The sequence below is a fragment of the Spermophilus citellus genome (genome assembly GCF_964194105.1).
Source record: "Spermophilus citellus genome assembly, chromosome: 13".
Classification (NCBI taxonomy): Eukaryota; Metazoa; Chordata; class Mammalia; order Rodentia; family Sciuridae; genus Spermophilus; species Spermophilus citellus.
Window position 1 is genome coordinate 108,741,729 of NC_138193.1, and position 20,881 is coordinate 108,762,609.

General features: G+C 47.0%; 1 protein-coding gene across 3 annotated transcripts in view; it reads left to right on the forward strand.

The window, feature by feature from the left end:
• NTSR2 (neurotensin receptor 2) overlaps window positions 1-12,826 on the forward strand; it is a 49,059-nt gene extending 36,233 nt beyond the window's left edge. Inside the window, exons 2-5 of one of the 3 annotated variants that reach the window (XM_081264014.1) lie at window positions 3,681-5,333; window positions 9,474-9,689; window positions 11,366-11,456; window positions 12,421-12,606. In XM_081264014.1, coding sequence (XP_081120140.1) covers window positions 4,710-5,333; window positions 9,474-9,689; window positions 11,366-11,456; window positions 12,421-12,458 — 969 coding nt within the window. In that variant the 5' untranslated portion in view covers window positions 3,681-4,709 and the 3' untranslated portion in view covers window positions 12,459-12,606. Of the gene's footprint in view, window positions 1-3,680; window positions 5,334-9,473; window positions 9,748-11,254; window positions 11,457-12,420 lie in introns of all 3 variants that reach the window. The other 2 variants (XM_081264012.1, XM_081264013.1) reach the window with 2 other exon arrangements.
• Window positions 12,827-20,881: the final 8,055 nt, after the last annotated feature.

A 20,881-nucleotide genomic window follows, 5' to 3' on the forward strand; every position in this document is an offset into this window, starting at 1 on the left:
TGTGAAATTAGACCATTTATGTTTAAAATGATGATTGACATAATTGAATTAATAGCTACTATATTTGTTATTTTCTGATTTTGTGGTTCTAATTGGGAATTTTATAAGACCTGATTTTTCTCCTTAACATATCTTTCCTCCTCCTATTTCTCCTTTTTTTCTTTTTCTCCTTTCTTTCTTTCATTCTTTGTGTGTGTGTGTGTGTGTGTGTGTGTGTGTATGTGTGATTGCCTTCAAGTTTGCAAGATAAATTTATAACTAATCCAAGGTCACTTTCCTTTTCTTTCTTTTTGACTGGGGATTGAACCCAGGGGCTCTTTACCACTGATTTACTTCCCCAGCCCTTTTCATGTTTTATTTTGAGACAGGGTCTCACTAAGTTGCTTTGGGCCTCCCTAAATTGCTGAGGCTGGCTCAAGCTTGCAATTCCCCTGCCTCAGCCTCCCGAATTGCTGGGATTACAATCATGCATCACTGCACCAGCTTTCCAAGACCACTTTCAATGAACATCATGCCACTTCTTAGGTAGCACAAGTACTTTATAATAACAAAATACTCCTCATTCTTCCTGCTATTCCTGCTACAATTGCTGCCATTCATTTATTTTACTTACAATGGTTGACTTGTAAGTTTTTAATCATATGATGATTCAAAAACGATGTAAATTCAATAAGAAACATACTTCAAATTTTGAATTTCCATCCTTTCCTAGGCAGTGATATGTGGTATCACACCCTCATGATACAGCAGCAGCAGGCCAGGGCTCCCAGTTAGCCCTGCAGTTGTGGGAATGACCAACATGCTCTACAGTGTATGGTGTGGCTGAGCTATGATGTTTAGTAGGTTAGGTGGAGGAAAATTTGCAGTATTTTCAACTTACAACGGGTTCCTTGGGATGTAACCAACCACAGGGTGAGCAACATTTGTAGACATAAGTAATACAGTTAAATACATCTTTGCTATTATTATTTCAAACAAAACACTATTTGTTAGATCAACTAAAATATAAGTATAGTGAAGTTGTTCTTTTATTTCCACGTATTCATCCTCAGACTCTTCTTCCTGTAGATCCAGTTTCTGACTTACGTCATTTTCTTTATCACTAAAGAACTTCCTTAAACATTTCTTTCCAGGCAGGTCTGTGGACAAATTCCCTCAATTTTTATTTCCTTGAGAAAGTCTTTATTTCTACTCAACTTTTGAAGGATAATTTTTCAGAATCTAGTATTCTAGGTTGGTGTTTTCTTTTTCCTTTAAAAATACTAAATATTTCCCTCTACTCTCCCCTTGCTTGCATGGTTTCTGAAAAGAAGTCAAATATCTTTGCTCTCTGCAGATGAAGCATTTTATTCCCCTCTGACTTCTTTCAATATTTTTCTTTACCTTCAATTTTCTGCAGTTTGGATATGATGTGTGCAAGAGTTGCTTTTTGACATGTGTCTTATATTTTCTGAGCTTCCTGCATCTGCAGCTTGGTGTGTGCCATTAATGTGGGAAAATTCCCAGTCAAACATTCCTCTCTCTCTTCTCCCTCTGGAATTCCCATGATGCAGTGTTATACATTTTGTGGTGGTCCCACATTTCTCAGATATCCTATTCTGAGTTTTCACACACACACACCCAGTCTTTTTTCTCTTTGCTTTTCAGTTTGGGAAATTTCTGCTTTCATATTTTCAAGCTCAGAGATTCTTTCCTCAGCTGTGTTGAGTCTACTGATCAGCCCATGAAAGGCACTCTGCATTTCTGTTACAATGTGTTTGATCTCTGGCACTTTTTGGTTCTTAGAATTTCCTTCTCTCTGCTTTAATTGCCCATCTGTTTTTTCTTGCTGACTACTTTTTCCAAAAAAGCCCTTAGCATATTAATCATAGTTTTGTTTGTCTCATAAATTTCTGGTCTATAAATTCTAACATCTCTGCAATCTCTTATTCTAATACTTTTTTATTCTTTGCAAACTGTGGTTTTTGCCTTTTAATGTGACTTGTGATTTTTTATTGAAAAGTGGACACAATGCACTAGGTAAAAGGAAGCAGGTTAGAGAGGACTTTGGTGATGTAGTGGGTGGCAGTCTGTGTCTCATGACAAGCTCTTGGCCTCTAGTGATGATGTGCCCCTTGACCATGAACTTCACACACATGAAATCTTTAAACATGATGGAAGTATAAAGTTAATCCCAAAGTTCTCAAACTTTTAAATATGAGTTCTCAGTTTTAATTTTTAATACAATATTATAAGTATTGATAGGTGTAATCCACATGAATAAAAGTTCTTAGATTTCTCAATAATTTCTAAGAGTGTGAAGGGGTCCTAAAACCAAAAGTTTACACCATTGGAAATTCAAACAGAAATTTTAAAAATATTTGTCAGTTAATTTAATTTTTTTATTGGTTATTCAAAACATTACAAAACTCTTGACATATCATTTTTCATACATTCGATTCAAGTGGGTTATGAACTCCCATTTTTACCCCAAATACAGATTGCAGAATCACATCAATTACACATCCACATTTTTACATAATGCCATATTAGTAGCTGTTGTATTCTGCTACCTTTCCTATCCTCTACTATCCCCCCTCCCCTCCCCTGCCATCTTCTCTCTCTACCCCATCTGTTGTAATTTAATTCTTTCTCTTGTTTTTTTCCCTTCCACCTCAAATTCTCTTATATGTAATTTTGTATATCAATGAGGGTCTCCTTCCATTTCCATGCAATTTCCCTTTTCTCTCCCTTTCCCTCCCACCTCATGTCCCTGTTTAAAGTTGATCTTTTCCTCCTGCTCTTCCTCCCTGCTCTGTTCTTAGTTGTTCTCATCATATCAAAGAAGACATTTGGCATTTGTTTTTTAGGGATTGGCTAGCTTCACTTAGCATAATCTGCTCTAATGCCATCCATTTCCCTGCAAATTCCATGATTTTGTCATTTTGTCAGTTAATTTATATTACTTGTCATTATAAAATAGCCATATTTACAAACAAAAATAGCAAGGAGGAATAATTCATTGCTTCACAATTTTGAAAATGTCTTTAATGTCTAGTCCAGTTTAAGATCCAGGTCCTCTTTTCTGCTTCTGTATTCAATTTATGATGATATGCTGCTTTGGCTGATGTATCTGAAGAAAATTCATCCTCACACAGACATGTAGTTGGAAAAGAGGAGAGTATTTTAATAACCTCCCAAAGAGTTGTGGGTATTTAATATTATACCACTTTGAATAGCAGCATTTTCCTAAACATTGTTACAATAGGGAAACTGAAAATATATCAATGAATTTTCCATAACTGGTTATATTCAAACCCATTGATCAACTTTCCATTTTCAATGCATCTTTTACCCATACATGATTTTGTAACATCTGTAGAATGCTGGCTCACGTAGGTATGAAGATCTCCCAAATGTTGATACATTCCTTTACATATTTTATGAAAATCACATTGTTTTAATATTACCATGGTTATGAGAAGAGACTTTGAATACTGGAAAACATAAAACTCGTGGTGACACATACAATGGTCCAAAGTTCTGGTTTCTGCTGGGCTGGAAGCTCAAGTATTACAAATTTACTTAGCAACATACTTGCTGTGATTTTCCCGGCCAGATTGACTGCACTCAGTTTTGAGAAAACATTTACCAAATTACCTAGCTCTAAATGACTAAAGTTTGTTGTCCATTTTTTCAAGTGAAAATCGTGCTCTGGGGAAAAAACATCAGTGCACCTTGTGACAAGAGAGCACAAGTTCTTCCAGTTGGGACAGCCATTGCCCATCACACACAGCCCAAGTGCCCAGTGCGTTCTTCCCAGTGCACAAACAGAACATCGACAAGATGGGCACTCAAAGGTCAAGGCTTAATAAAAATTAGTAACTTCTATTGCTTCATCAAGGACAAGAGTATCCTTATGGGAGTCCAGCTGATTTTCTAGATGGCAAGTCCTTGTGATAAAGAGCATGGCGTCTGGTACAGTTCAAGGGGAGCACCTGCAGTCTTGCACCAACACAGGTGGCAATCAGTGTGACCCCAGCACAGGGAATGGCCATGCTTGAGGGTCACTGAGAAAATAGTTTTCACTTTGCAGACCCCTAGAGATCTGCATACCACTTTGGGGAATAATCTAATTCCATTTCATTGTTTTATGAGATGGGAAAATGAGGCACACCAAGATTATTTGTAAATCTTCAGTGAAGTTAAGCCTAAATTCCTGAGCCCAGAGAGCTCTCCGGTTCTCTCCCCGCCATGTGAGAACACAAAAGGAAGATGACAAGTTGTTGAGCACAAGAGAGTTCTCCCGGGACTCCAGCCCGGCTGGCACCCGATCTCAGCCTCCCGGCCCCACAACAGGGAAATTAGTAAGATATTAGGGTTCATTTATATACCCACAACCAGTCTGACCAAATGCAATCATAGGAAATCAGCAGAAACTCGGGGGGAGGGGGGACAGCCCAAGGACACACAGCAGTAAGCGGTGGAGTCCCACCCAACTCATAACAAGTCTGCCCCGGAAGGAGCCCCTTTCCAGCGGCGCGCGCTCTCCCAGGTTGAACAGAACTGAGAAACTGGAGCTCACTGTCCCGCGTTGGCTCAGGAACTCCCTTCAGGGGCGTGTCCTCCCGGTTCTGGAGGTTCGCAGAGGGGAGGAGGCGCTGGCTCACCGGGCAGCTCGCCCAGGCTCCGGGCAGAGAGAGGGAGGGAGCGCAGGCCGCGGGAGCCGGATGGAGACCAGCAGCCCGCGGTCCCCGAGGTCCAGCCCCAGTCCGGGGCTCAGCCTGGACGCCCGGCTGGGCGTGGACACGCGCCTCTGGGCCAAGGTGCTGTTCACCGCGCTCTACTCGCTCATCTTCGCGCTGGGCACCGCGGGCAATGCGCTGTCCGTGCACGTGGTGCTGAAGGCGCGGGCCGGCCGCCCGGGGCGCCTGCGCTACCACGTGCTCAGCCTGGCGCTCTCCGCGCTGCTGCTGCTGGTGGTCAGCGTGCCCATGGAGCTCTACAACTTCGTGTGGTTCCACTACCCCTGGGTCTTCGGCGACCTGGGCTGCCGCGGCTACTACTTCGTGCGCGAGCTGTGCGCCTACGCCACGGTGCTCAGCGTGACCAGTCTGAGCGCCGAGCGCTGCCTGGCAGTGTGCCAGCCTCTGCGTGCCCGCCGCCTGCTGACGCCGCGCCGCACCCGCCGCCTGCTTTCGCTGGTCTGGGCCGCCTCGCTGGGCTTCGCCCTGCCCATGGCCATCATCACGGGCCAGAAGCACGAGCTGGAGATGGCAGGCGGAGAGCCAGAGCCCTCCTCGCGCGTGTGCACGGTGCTGGTGAGCCACGCCACGCTCCAGGTCTTCATCCAGGTAAGTGGGTGGGGTTGGGGGAGGAAACTGTCCCCGCCCCTCCCCTGGAGGGACAGAGGGTTTCAACGCTATTTTACAAAATAGAGTTACCATCTGATTTTACAAAAGTCTTGGGGAGAGAGTTGGCCAAGACAAGAATTGAGAAAAGTACAAATTTGAACTCAAAATTAACTCCCAAAGCCTGCGTTCTTCCCAGTCTTACAAGAGTGGTGTGCAGACATTACTGGGCCTAAGAATCTCCTGGGGAGCCTGTAAAAATGCAGATTTCCTGAGCACCATGCTTCAGAAGATGCCCCTCACCACCATCACCATAACCACACCGCTCTGGAGCCAACCTCCCAGGAGGCGGGGTGGGGAAATCAGAAGGCTCTGGGGACTAACAAGGGCCTAACATTTCCTGGGCGCCCAGTGGAGCACATTCTTCCACTTCCTTGAACCCAGGACTTTCCTCTAGGGATAAGGCAGCGATGGTTGATGACTGTTTCTTCCTTTGTTTGTGGATTTCTTTTAAAAGGAATTTGGGGCAAGGATGATGGGGCAGGCCTGGGACCTGGGGACAGAGTCTGGTACTCATGGCTCCTGGAGTCCTTCCACCTCTTGCTGTCTTTGCAGCATCCCTGATTCAGAAAAAAAAAAAAAAAAAAAAAAAGATGTTCGTGTGTTCATGAGTAGGATTTGCACATTCAGTCTGTCCCCCTGGCAAGGACAGGACCCCAGCATACCCTTTGATAATTAAATATGATCAGGTGAACGTACCCAGAATACGGCTTTGCATGCCCTGCCTCAGCCTCCTGGCCTGGCTTCCCTGCCTCTGAGGCTGTGACAGTGTACTGCCACTTTAGAGTGAATCTGTCCAGCAGGTGGGAGCCTTTTGAGGACCTGTTTGAATACAAGTACTGCAGAGCAGGCTGAGACATGCAGGGTCATGTCTACAAAGCCAAGAAGAAAGTAACCGAGGATTTTGAGCAACCAATTGCTCTTTCTCTTTGAAAAGTGTTTCTGTCTCATGCTGATAGGGAAAGGATGGCTTCTGCATGAACTCTGGCTTGAACTCAGTGTCAGGAAGCTTCTAACCCAAGACAGCTCAGTTACCCTGGGGGAGAATGAAGTCTTTATTACATCAGCTTCTAGGTGACATTTGCCACCTATGTGCTACTGGGCATTGCATAGGAATATAGAACCTGTAAATTTTTTAATTATGGGTGAAGGTGCCAAGCAAAGAAGAGTCCAGATTGCCAACGTGGGCTTTACTTATTTTTCTTCATGTGTCTTTGGAACCTTTAGAACCAACAGTTGTGACATTCTGGTGCTGAAGTCCCAGAAGTACTTAGAACAAGGCATTGTCCCAAAGCTGCTGATACATGGACTTTAGGATGTGTGTTTGCAGAGCTACCAATGTCAGAATTAATATTTATTATCATCAAATCTAGTAATCTCCATCCCCACAAAAAGCTGGATGGAACATCCAGTTTAATGGGATTTTGTGCAGATATAATAAGGAGGCCAGAACATTCAACATTGTAAAGGATTTCAAAGGGAATTTATATACCAATCGCAGCCTTGGCAAGAATATGGAAAGACGCTCAGTTAACAACCCAAAGAGAACACTCCACTCACTTTAGAAGGCACTTACTCTAGCCTCTGTAAATATAATTGACTCAGAACTGACTGGGCAGTTCTCATTTTTAGAAAATTTGGGCAAGGGGTAAAAGGTCTAGATGAAAGGTCTAGGAAAGAAAAAAAAAAAAAGCCAAAACCCCAGGAGCAGAGCAGTAATCTGACCCATGCAAATGCAGCCCTCCCACTGCATCAGGTGGACCAGCCATGACCTCACGCTTCAGCCATCCTGTCCATGTGCTGCTGGTCTCTGCTCTGGCCCAAGCACATCTTAGCAAGCATAGAGGATGGCCGACATTTGTGTACCCCCAGCAGCCTCCACGTGGTTCCAAGCTGCCAGGGAACAGCCAGAGCACTGCTGCCCAGGCCTGACTGTGCAGCTCCCTGCTAGGCCAGCAAGGCATGGCAATGACCTGGACAACCAAGTGCCCAAATGCCCCAAATGCCAGGTCCTGCTTCTTGTTACAGACTAAAAACAGGCTGTCCCTATTTTGGAGCTGGACTTTAAAAGTGACATGGACCTGCACAGTTTGGGTTGGAATGTTCTGCATACACAGCTCCCTGGACATGGGGCAAAGAGGTCACTGCAGCACAGCCATAAGATGTACTGGGAGCCAGCTCTTGACCTTATACGACGCAAATTCTCTCAAAGTAACACCATTGTTCGGCAACTAGCATGTAAAGAAAAGTTTAACTTTTGACATACAGGATGCGTTAACACAAAATAACCAGATCCAAGTTAGGGTCATCTTGGCTCACTTTTTTTTCCAATGTCTTATCAGTAGTTGATCTGTTGCCCATAAATGAGTGGGTTCCATCCCCTCCACCCCCCAAAAAAACTCATGGTTTTTGAAAGTACAAAAAGCTATACAGTTTTTCCAGAAAGATTTATGGGAATCATAATTTTCCCAATAATTAAGAACTAATTTATGAATACATTTTACTTTCGCTTTGTGTGTTGACCGGTATAAAAGTGACAATTTGATAGCAATTAAATATGTTGCTATTGATATAAATCCGTTCAGTTCCTCAGCAAAGTATAGGTTTATCCTTCCCTTGGTGTTGCTGATTTGTGAGCAAGATAAGAGCTCCTTAAAAAGGCACAGTGCCCAATTCAGATAGTCTGCACTAATGTGAAATCTATTTAAAATCGGTATTAAAGTACCGTCAGATCTCTGAAGTCTTGCAAAGGGAAAGGAGTAAGAGAGCCTTAGAATTGAAGAGGGAAACCCTGAACACATACTATTGTGTTTCAACCAAAAAAAAGTTGTTTTTTTTAAAATAAACACTTAAAACACAGAGTATCATGTAATAAACTCATTTTTTCCTAAGTACAAAAATAGTCAAATAATAAATCAAGGCCTGTGATGTGAAACAGCAGCCACACTCTGCCTTGATGTCTACAGTCAGGAGGCAGGTGCGAACCCCCGGGGCTCCCGCTGCCCTCTGCTATGCTCCTAGAGGGCTCCCTTGCTTGATTTCCTGGCTGTGAATTGTTCCCACAGTCCTCTACCTGTGGACGTTGAGCAAGACGTGCTTACGTCCCTACTCTCCACACCCACACACTCACACGGCCCTACCATCCCTCCAGGAGAAGTGTGTCCCTGCTGGATCTGTCGCGTTGGCTCTTGTGGCTATGTAAATATTCTTCACAGTGAGCCGCACTGTCTGTTGTCTTTGTATTTTCCTTCTGACGGGGCCTTGCTTCCTCGACCTTCCTACCGTAGTCTTTTTTTTTCATTTGCTTAACTTTCTATGCATCTGTTTCTAATTCGTTTCCAAATTCTTTAACCAGAAGAGTAAGGGCCATTTCCATATGTTCAGACCCTTCAGATGTCCTCTGAGGTTCATCTTTTATTCTTCTGTCCTCCTCCCCAGAGCCCTCTCTCCTTCTGCTCCCTTCCTCCTGGCTCTCCAGGCTCCTGCACAAGAGGGCGCCTGGGAACTCCCTCCATTGCCCTTGGCTCCTCTAGTGGGTGCCCAAGTCTTTTTCCAGCTCCTCTCCTGCTCCTCCTCCTTCAACAGGGTCTCACTAAGTTGCCCAGGCTGACCTCAAAGTCATGGTCCTCCTGCCTCAGCCTCCTGAGTTGCTAGGGTTACAGGTGTGGACCACTCTACCTGACTCCAGCTTTTCCTTAGGTCCACAGAAACCTCGGTGTGCGTCTCTTTCTGGACATTGTTCTGGTACTCAGACAACCTTTCAGTCTAGAAGCTCAGATTGCTCAATTTGGGAGAAACTTTTTTGAATGTGGGATTTTCCATATAATTTCCTCCCTTTGTTTTCTGTATCCTTTTCCTCTCTAGAATCCTATTATTTAATGATGCTGAGCATCCTAAATGAATCCCCGGGGTCCTTATCTCTTCTCTCTTCATTCTTTTCATTGCCCACTCCCAGCTTTCTGAGCATCCCCCAGCCTCATCTTCTGGCCCTTCTGGCCCTGAATTCTACAGATGCAAATTCTGGGCTGGGCGCCCCCTGATGCCCAGAGCTCTGCCTCCGTGACCCTGGAATTGCCTCCACAGGTGAATGTGCTGGTGTCCTTCCTGCTCCCCTTGGCACTGACCACTTTCCTGAATGGGGTCACCGTGAGCCACCTGATGGCCCTCTACTCCCAGGTGCCATCGGCTTCTGCCCCAGGCAACTCCATCCCCAGTCGCCTGGAACTACTGAGCGAGGAGGGTCTCCTGGGCTTCATCGCATGGAGGAAGACCCTCTCCCCTGGGAGCCACCCCAGCCTGGTGAGACACAAGGATGCCGGCCAGATCCGCAGCCTCCAGCACAGCGTCCGGGTTCTCAGTTAAGTCCTCTGTCACACTTCCCGAGGGAGAGAGGTCTGGGTGCCAGGGCTGCCTCCACCAGGTCCTGACCAGGTGACCTAGCAAGTCACTGTCCTTCCTAGACCTCCTTTTCCTATGCCTCAGGGGGGCTGTACTCAGCAATAAACTTCCCGCAAAGACTCAGAGGGATGTTACACTCCCCCCACCCTTTTTTTTTTGTGGTGCTGGGGATTAAACCCAGGGCCTTGCTAGGAAAGTGCTCTACCACTGAGCCATACCCCCAACCCATCAGAGAGATATTAAAGGAAGAAGTGGGAACTTTGTTCATGCAAGTCCTCATCTGCCCCAGGAGTCGCATACTCAAACAAGCAGAGACCTGGCCTTGTTTGGAGATTGAGCTGTGCAAATGAGTCCAAGGAGCAGCTAGAGTGAAAGAACACATGCTCGGAAGTGTGGACCCTCAGACTGACTGGGTCCCCAAACTCGGCCCCCTTACCCTCTCCTTTCCCTCCTACAACACTGATCTCTTTGCTTGCGTGCTTGTTTTTATGAGGATCTGGGACAATCTAGCATTGGAACTTTAAAAAGCACAGGAAAGCAGGTCTATTCAAGCACCTGCTACTCCCCAGGCACAAACAGAGGTGTGGAAGGACCGAGTGGGAGCTAGATCTGTGCCCTCAGTGACATCGGGTCTTGTGCATGGACAGAGACCAGGAGCTGGGTGCGATGCATGTGATAAGTAGCAGAGTCAGCACTTGAAGGTGTCAGGCTCTGCTTTAAAGATGGTGGGCAGAGATCAAGAGTCACTGTCCAGGAGTGACAGGGGAGAGCCCATTTTGAGATCTGTTGCCCTGGTGGCTCTTTGGAGGATGGACACAACAGTGCTTCTCAAACGCTCCTGCACATAGGAGCGAGCCAGAGCGCACAGGGCCAACCCAGACATTCCGACTCCAGGTCTGGAGTGGCCCAAGGTCCTGCAGTTCTACAGGCTTCTCATGGTGGCTGCTGGGCCCATGCTGGCCTAGAGAACGGGTTTTCTAGTGGAGCAGGGGAGAGGAGAAGAGGGAGGGGGTGGACCGTTAGGAAACAGTTGTCAGAATCCGATGAGAAGGAGACAGAGCTCCTTAGGTGATAGCAACGGGGATGGAGAAAGATGGTGAGGAGAGCGCTCTAATCGATGGGATTTAGGAGGAGATAGATAAGAGGACTTTCTGGCACGTGGCTCGCTGGGTGGATGGTGGTGCCATCTATCCCTCAGAACCGGGAGGGCCTTTCCACAGCTGGAAGGACATTTGAGTTCTGCGGTGAATGTAGTTACCAACCAGGTGAAACTATGAGGCCCTGAGCTGGGAGTACATTCTGAGAGCTGGGGGTGGGGGGACTCTGGAAGCATGTCATGTCCATGTCCAGGTCATGGCTGAAGTGGACATTCACCCAGAGAACTTGGTGGTACAAAGTTCAAGAACAAATTCAGATAGGAGTGTATCAGGTAATGGCCAAGTTCTCTCCCTGCCCTCTGACTCCAGGTACAAGTCACAGGGAAAGGCTGCTGTCACCTTGGGTGTCTTCTTCCCGTGGAGACGGTGCAACTGAGAATGTGTTGGCTTTCTCCTGTTCTCTGTCCCCTTGCCCTGCAGGAGCCATTGTGGCGGTGTATGTGGTCTGCTGGATGCCATACCACGCCCGCAGGCTCATGTACTGCTATGTCTCTGACGAGGCGTGGACCGAGTAAGTGTGGTGGGCAGCCCTGGCCACACTGGGAGGGATGGCAGCACTCCTCGTGCCTGGGCTTGCCGCTGCTCCTCACAGAGACCCTCTGTTTCTGGAAGGACCTGTGGATCTCTGGCCTGTGTTCCAGATGGTCCTGCCCACCCTGCACTCTTAGTCTCCCAACTGGGGGGAGAGTCACAGTATTTTCTAGAAACACTTCTGTCCCTGTGGGGCCATGTGAGTGAGAAGCCTTGTAGGTGGTAGTCACAGCTATGGACATCCTGACTCTAGGGTGGACAGAAGCCTGCAGGCCAGGGACAGGGATGAAGGTCATGTTCATATAAAGTCACAGGCAGCGGAGGACTCCAGATGTGGTTCCTTGAGCTAACAAAGGCTCCTGAGACAGAGACCAGGACATGCACACCCTTTTATGACATAGTTGGAAGAGAGAAAATCCATTCTCTTCCTTTTAGAAACCACAACGCCTCTGATTAAAAGTACAAGCCAACAGAGTAAAGATCCCACATAGGCCCTGAGGATATAGCTGTGTCAACTGAGGCCTGCTTCTCGGAGCCCTCTGCACCCCTTACACACATGTGCTCACGCACGCAGTGGCCAAGCCCATACTACTGCAAAGAATTCCTGCAACAGGGAGCAGGCTTCTTCTCAGAGAGACTTTCAGCACTTAGTGACACCACATCTCTGACCATATCCACTCCCTCGGGCTCCCAGCACCTCAGTGGCCTGGATGGATACTCCCTGTCGTTCGCCAGGGTCATCCTCACTGTGTAGGAACTCAGCCAGAGATGGCAAATTGTAGAGGCAAGGTGGAGTACCTTGGCCAAGGGCAGCTGGTGGGGACGGAACGCTGCTTCTTGGCAGCCAAAAAACAGGCCTCCCTCCCTGGGCCCGGAGGAGACAGGCCCTGGCAGGGGGTGAGGAGGACAGGCCCTCTAACCAGGCCTCTGGGCTTCTCTTCCAGCGCTCTCTATGACTTCTATCACTACTTCTACATGGTGACCAACACGCTCTTCTACGTCAGCTCCGCAGTGACACCTGTCCTGTACAACACCGTGTCCTCCTCCTTCAGGAAGCTCTTCCTGGAGTCCCTGAGTGCCCTGTGTCGCCAACACCATCCCACGGAGCCATTGCCCCCGGAAGCCCCAGGGTCCCACCCCAGTGGGTACAGCTTCAGGCCTTGGGGATCCTCCCGATCCCCTGACCTGGATGAGATACAAGAATGAGCAGAGAGAGAGAATGGCTGAGTGCCCGTCACCTGCATATCAGACGAGGCCCGTCACCACTGATCATCTCCACTGTGTAGCCAGAGGGACTCCACTGACCCCAGCTCCGCCACTTACCAGCCATGAGCCTGCAGGCAAGTCACAAAACACCTCTTAGCCTCAGTTTCCCTTCTGTATAACAAAGATAGAGCCCACCTCTTAGTGACAGCTACCGTCAAAGAGCACAGCACCACCTGGGCATAACCACACTCAATAAAGTCTAGCCGGTGCCATTTTGTCATGGTTGTTACATTGTTACTGCTTTTCTGCTCTCCTGGAAGCTTTGGTGGCTTCATGCTCATGGAGTTTGCGCTCAGATGTCCCAGGAGTTTTCCCAAGTGACACTTTTCCCAAGTGCTGGCTTAACAGTGACATCATATTAGCTGCACAAACCTCCCCACCCTCTCCAGCTGGACACAGCAGTTCACACCAAGAGGAGCATTCTGTGGGCTCTGGAAAGCTGGCCATCACTGGCTTCCTCCTAACTGGACTCAGGCCTGTACAAGGTCTGATTTGTGGCAGCTGGACAACGGCTGTGTGGCTAATCGGGATCGGCCACGTGCTGCCTGCCTCAGAGCATGGGCCCAGTGTCCTGCCACCTGCACATCTTGGACAAGAGATAGATTTGAGATTTGGAATTCAGACTAGGACACTCAACCTGCACCACAGCACCATTTAAATGTGGGGAAAATGGGAACAGAGAGGTTCATAAGGTTCTCCACACACTCCTTGATAACTCAGGGCCTGGAACCCAGACTGGGGACTAGGGAGCTTCGTGCTCAGTCTCTGAAACTTGCTGCTTCCCAAGAGCTTGATGTCAAGAGACGCTCAAAGGTTACAGGGCCAACAGGGTGGAACTAAGGGAATCATGACAAAGCATGCAACAAATCCTACTTGTTAGGCCACCATTAACAAATTGTTGGGTATAAATCTTATTTCATGACACAACCATAATGTGATTACCTTATTAACCAGAAGAGCTAACAGAAGACAAAATTATATTCTAACATTGTGTATGGGTCACACAGGTGCAAAGAAGTCAGAGTGCAGCCCTTCCCAATGAACACGGTGGGTTTGCTAAGGAGGTGGGCAACCCCAGAATGGGTTGGGGACTCCTGTCTTTGTCCCACAGTCTGGGCACAGTCATGCTGGGCACTCAGAAACCTGGAGAGAAGGAAGCACCCCCTGTGAAGCAAGCTTTGTTTTGTTTTGCTTTGTTGACATAATCCTCTTTGTGTGATCTCTAGAGAACAAATTTCAAATAGAAATTGAGTTCCCCTGGCCATTGTCCAGGGTGTGGCACTGAGCCTGGTTGAAGGAGCCTGGAGACTGGGGTCAGGTAGGTCTGGGGAGCAACCCTGCCTCTGCTCCTTGCTGACTGTGGGACTCAGCAAGACCCACGGGTCCCCTGTTGGGCCTCATTGCTGCATCTAACCCCAGGGGTGACTATAATGTCACCTATGGCTTTTCAGAGTTAAATGACATCATAAATATAGACAGATGCTCAGTGCTGCACCCACCACCACCAGAAGAGCTCACCAAATAGCAGCTGTAAGAAATGTAGGCATTGGTAGTGACTGCCAGGGCCTGGGGCGTGGTGACAGGGACAGGGAGAAAGGTGGGGATGGTTGGGAACATGTGATCATGATTCTTATAGTGATACAAACCCACCAATGTCAAAATTCTACTACAGGGTACACAACGTCTCTTTTATCATTTTTTAAGACTGTAGATAAATCTGTCATTATCTCAGAAATATTTTTAAAAAAATGAATGAAATTTTAAAAAAAAATCACACACAGTCCTACCATACAGATAATGTCTATTAAATCGGGGGCATACGTCCTCTGAAAACATGGTGGCATCATCATTTTAAAGGGATGCTGCAGGTCCTAAATGCAGATTCGAATTCCACATTTCAAGACGCTGCCCCTTTGCCCTGTGCGGGCTGGTTTGACGGCTTCCTCGCCTGACCAAGATCAAGAGAGGCTACACAAGAGCCTATTTCCTCAGATTTCACCTCAGGGCCACTGGGTCAATCAGCACCCTGGGTAGCCAAGGGCAAACTGAAAAAGGAAGCCAGCGTTGGGCACCTGGATTCCTTTCTTGTGATTCTTGTGACAGCCATGACAAACCAACGTGGCCCAAACCCACAGGCCTTTGTTCTCTCAGAATCCGGGAAGCTACAAACCTCAGATCAAGGTGTGGGACCTCCAGAGACCCCAGGGCAGGCCCACCTTGCTTCCTCCAGCTTCTGCTGGGCAGACCTGGGCGCTCCCGAGGTCCCCTGTGCGTTCTTGGCCTCTGTCCCCACATGGCCGTCTGTGTGTCTCCTCTCATAAGGACCCCCTTCTCAAGGAGGGGGTTCCTTCTCTCCAGGATGACGTCACCTTAATTCAGCTAATTACTCAGGGACATGGTTATTTCCAAGTAAGTCATGCTGAGTGCCAGGGTGAGGTCTCGTTCAACCCCTAACACCACCCGAACCCCTTCTTCTGAGCAGGTGGAATTGCTAAGCCTGGGAAAGACCCTTTTATAGAGCAAGAACTAGCACAAGAGTGACTACAGGTCCCAGGCAAGAAAAACGAGTGTGTGCCAGAGTCCAGAAAGAAAGAAGGGAATCTGGGACAGCATATTCCGCGAATGACAAATGCAGTCACAGAATTCTGTGTTTTTCTCTGGACATGAAGGGCTTTAAAAACCCACAATGGCCTTTCCAACTGCTTTGTTCATTAAAATGCTAATTCCCTCGAGCTGGGAAGTCTGCCCGAGCAAGGAGGCCGAGAGAGAAATGAAAGCTGTTACACTGGGGGCACCTCGGTCCAAGGTACTCCCTCGAGGCTGCCTGCAGAATCCGAAGGCAGATCTCGGGGTTCAGGCCTCTGTATTTAAAATGACTTCTGAACTTTAATGGTGGCATTGTCCAGTCTCAGGATGGCACACAGTGGGGTATATTTGGCATATACCCACACCCAGCACCACCCCAACAGGGAGCCCAACCAGCTGCTCCAGTGAGAAAGCTTTAGGTGGACCCCTGTGTCCTGTGAGCCTTGTGCCTTCAGTGGAAGTGACCTGGTTGGTGGGAGGCAGCTGGATGGAACTATGATTATGCCTGCAGGTACCATGCTGGGTTTTTCCTGTCAGTGAAGAGCTGGGTGGCCTTGGACAGGTCACTTCACGTCTCTAAGTCCTGTTTTTTTCCTTCTGTAATGTGGTCCCCATGATCTCTAGAGTGTGGTGTAAATTAAGTAAAATAATGGTTAAGTAGGCATGTGGTGAGTGTCTGGCTCATGGTAGGAGCTCAGAGCATTTGCTACTCTGCAATGCTCAGTTTCTAGCTAACATGGTCTCTAGGGGGCTGGGTGACTGGCCAAGAAATTGAGGTGTGAGTCCAAATCTCCTGATTTCAATCTCCACTGCTATAATCCCACCACAAGAACTCCAATACCCACATGATAAATGTTGCTTTTTGCAGCATGATTTCTCCTTCTTTATGTAGCATTTCTTAAGTTGCTAAAGGAATTCAGAGGATTTTTTTTTTCCCTTTGGTGAGCCACTTCAGACTACCAGCACATCAGAAAAGTGTCCCTGAGCCTGGATGGTAAGGAACAGAGGAGACAGCTCTAAGGCTGACCTCGAGGGAACTATGTGACGGCACCCCTCACTCCACACGTCGTGAAGACCCTTAAACTCAGACCTGCAGCCACCCACTGGGACCTTGAGTTCAGGTGGAGCTGGGTTTAGCTGATTGGTTTGGATCATTCTTCTTGGGTTTTGAAGACTTCCTAATTAGTTAGATTGGAACCGGAGCTTTCTGGGGTTATGATGCACAGACTCGGGTGAGTGAAGGACTTGACTGACTATTCTGGAAGGGTCTTGGAGTGCTCCCCAAGGAAGACACAGGAGGGTTAATGGTTATGCTTGGGCTGTTAGGGAAGGGAAGGGGGCTTCCTGATCCACAGGACATCTGGCTAAGAGACCTTGACGCAGCTTTTAGAAATAGAGTGTCTGGGGGGTGGACTGGGGCTGGGGCTCAGCAGTAGTGCATTTGCCTGGCATGTGGGAGGCACTGGTTTCAGTTCTCAGCACCACATATAAATAAATTAAATAAAGGTCCATTAACAACTAAAAAAAAATAAATTAAAAAAAAAGAGTAGGGAAGAGCAAAGAATGGAAACCAAAAGTCTGGGAACTTCCACTAATTACAGACCTGCTGAAAACCCTCAGTCAGTACTTAACTAATGCTCTATTGACCAAAACAGCACACATTCCAGCCCACAGGAAGTTGGGAGTTGCTTAATCTTCTATGTCCAGAAGGGTAGATGGGGGCTTTCTAGGTGGTGAGTGTACCCCCAGTTTAGGGCTCTCGTCAGCTTCCTCTTCAACATGACTTTAGGAAGAAGCTGGTAAGAGCACATTGATCCGAACGTAGGGGTTTGGATCGTGTCTAGATGTGAGCCAAGGAACGGTGCCTTCCAACTGACACAGTGTGTGGAGGAAAAACCACCAAATAATCGAAAAGCAAGGCCAAGGGCAAGCTTTGCCAGTTAGGAAAACCGACCTCAACTAGACTTTTCTTTGATTCATGAATTAAAGACTCAAACACATGGGGACCTACAGGGTGGAGGTGCTCTGCAGGCCAGGAATGGCAATTTGCCCCCATAGATGAGCATCTCACAGCCCCACAACTCACAGGAGTCGTGGCTCCCAGGCCTGGTGCACAGACAGCAGGAAGGACCCAGGAAGTCATGATGCCCAGAGGCCCCGCAGGCGGGAGGAGGCCCTGACAGCATCAGTGTGGAATCTGTGGTTTCCCGACCCAGAGACGCTCTTCTGGAAGAGAGCGGGGAGCAGGAGTCCACAAGGCCTGACGGCAGCCATGCAAGATATAAAAGACCCAAAGCCAGTGGGGTCGCAGGACTTCCAGAGACAGAAATCACGGAAGAAGGTGGGGATTCCTCGAAAAACTTTTACAATAACATATTAACTGCACATACCAATGGGGTTCAGAGTGATATTTCACCACGTGTACGGCCTTCTCTCATTTCTTTGTGTTTGGCAACTGAACGCCTCTGTTCTTATCCACAAAATATGCAACATTTATATAAGTTAATGTGAACTAGGGTCGTCCTGTTGTGCTGGGGGATGCTGGAGTCACCAGCTCAATCTTTGAAACAAAGAGGGGACATTAACAAATGTGTGTGTGTGTGTGTGTGAGAGAGAGAGAGAGAGAGAGAGAGAGAGAGAGAGAGAGAGAGAGAGAAAGAGAGAGAGAGAGAGAGTGAGTTGGGTACTGGAGAATTTTCCTTCTTGAAATAAAATATACAAATCATACAGAAGTCCTCTTTCATTGAAAAAGAGTAAAACCATCCCGAAGGGCAGAGAAGAAACTGTGCAGCCCCTCCCCGCCACTTCAGCACATGGCCACTCTCTGGCTTTCCCCAACATAGCCATTGGCTACAGACTGGGGTACATTATCCCCATCTGCTTCTATGAATATGGAAAAATGCATATGTAAATTATGCATATGTTTTTTAATGCAGCTCAAACTCTGTATCTCTTCGTCTGATGAGTAACTCCATGCCACTATATTGAGAACTATTAGGATTTTTCACTGTTGTGCCTGGAACACTCGGTTACAAAATCCAGCTTGCTGGGGATCTTGAGTGGTTCAGCCAATGTGCTTCTGTGTCACCAGTAGAAACAGAGAAGAATAAGAACCAAAAAAGGAAGGCAACCTAGGGACCGGGGGAGACTTCCTTAACTGAAAGGTTGTGAACTTGGAGGCAAACCAGATTGATACCAATGACTATGGAATGTTGCAGGCCAGTACAGACACACCACCGGAACTGGGGATCCTTAAGGAAGTCATGGAAAACCAGGAGGGTGAGGTCTTGGTTGTATGAGATCAGAAATGGTGAGGGAAGCCAAATCCAACTGCAAAGAGAGCAGCTGGCACATTTCTGCCAGGGAACAAGATCCAGGAAACTCTGGTCACGCAACTGTTTACAAATATGTGCTGTAGTCAGAATGATTGGGGGAACAACTGAGACAACTGTCTCCTTAAAATCGGGGCAGCTGTGGGGCTGGGGGTGTGGTTTAGCAGTAGAGTGCTGGTCTCACATGTGTGAGGCCTTGGGTTCAATTTCCAGTACCACAAAAGCAAACAAAATAACAACAACAACAATAAAATTTGAGACTGCTGTGCCAAATGGTGAACAGAAAATTGGGACATGTCTGAGAGGGGAAGAGGTATCAAAGGAAATACTCAAACACTTAGCTGAATATCAGGTTCTGTGTAGGTGGAAATACATGAATTATGTTCCAAGGAGGCCTCTCTGAGACTCTTAAGGGCAAACCAGACAAGACGAGGCAGCCGGAAAGAACACGGGTACATCAAATCCAGGCCTGGCTGAGATGCTGATCTGACAGAATGGCTCCTGGGCAGTTTATCTGTAGGGAAATGAGTTAATGTTTCCAGGCATTTAGAAGAGGGAGTAGAACGTATTATGTAAGTGGTGATAAATATGTTTTGTTAAGATGAACACATTTTATTTGCATAGCAGATAAAATTGGCAAATTCCAAACTCCATGATTTCATCCTCTTCACTGTGGGAAGTCCAAGAAGACCAACTATACGGAAGTCCACTATTAAAACAAAGGTCTGGACATTCGGAACCTGCCGTATGCATTCTTGACCTGGCCTGCAGATGTCAAGGAAAGAGATCAACCTAAGGATCAGGTTAGAACCAGCTCTGAAATTTTCAGAAAAAAAAAACAGGGGAAATGAGAGAAGCACTGTGCTAGGCAGGGAAAGAAAAGCTGCCAGAGGCCAGAAGCGAGAAAGGAAGAGGAGAGGGTGTGGTGGGAACAGGGGAGAGGTGCAGGCCTTGCCACAGTCGAGAAGCACATGCCTCCGCAGAAACACCATGGGGTGGGGGTGCTTCCCCAGGGGCGGGTTCCATAGGCCCCAAGCAAGGATGGGGTAGCTCGCTGCTTGCCCTGGGGTGTACGTGCCTGAGGAGAGCTGGTGAGCCACAGAGAGTGGGCCTGTGAATATCATGGCTTGGTGGGGCTGACTGGGCCACCATCTTGCCAAGCAACTTTCTTACCTTCACAAGAAGGCTTCGTTGTCATCATCTGAGATAGGCATCAGGCAGAGAAGTTTCCTTGGATGGGAAACAGAGCACCATTTTTACCCTTGATGGGAGAGCGGTTGGTTTGTATTTAAGTGCAGACATCATGGATTCCAGACCTCAGGCATCAAAGGGCTTCCTGGCACTGCCAAAACCAAAAAGATTTCCCCTTCCATCTCCTTGATTCCAATAAGACTTGGAGTCCTCTATGGATTTTGGCAACATAAAATAACACATTCTAGAAACAAAATTTTGCCTATGAAAATACTTAAGGCAGTAGTTGCCTTGTTTTCTAAAATTTAGGAGTGGAAGTCCAGCGTTGCCATAATCACGTGGGTTCCTTAAGCCCATTGAATCTAAAACCAAGAAACATCAAAGAATTCTCATGTACTAACACACCTCAGAGGACTTGGAAGGATTCATGCCAGTGACTCACATGGGAGTAGAAAGCCACGTAATTGAACAAAACACGAATAGCAGCCTTGGACTTACACCAAGTTTATTCTTTGAAAAGTTCCGTAAAATAATCCTTTGGCAAAGCCAACCAACAAGAAGAAAACTGAGAACAGAGATATAAAACTTTAAAAAAGGAGAAATAGAGATTGTAAGGAAAAATTAAGAATTATGATTAATTAAATTTATGCCAGAAACTATGAAAGTTTTTGTGGAATAATTTCCAACAATAAATTTTAAAACTTTACACAAAATCTGTAGAAACAAATACTGTAAGATAGATTATATGTAATAGATAAAAACTATTCCTTAAAAAAAAGCCCAGATTATTTTCAGGAATGTGGGGGGTTTTGGTGGATGCATTTATTATGCTTATCTGATTTGGGGTTAGTGTTATTTCTGGCCTTAGAGAGATATAGATTTCCACATTTCCAATGCTCTAGAATAGTTTTCATTAAGATAAAATATGTTGGGCTGGAGATGTGGCTCAAGCGGTAGCACGCTCGCCTGGCATGCGTGCGGCCCGGGTTCGATCCTCAGCACCACATACAAACAAAGATACTGTGTCTGC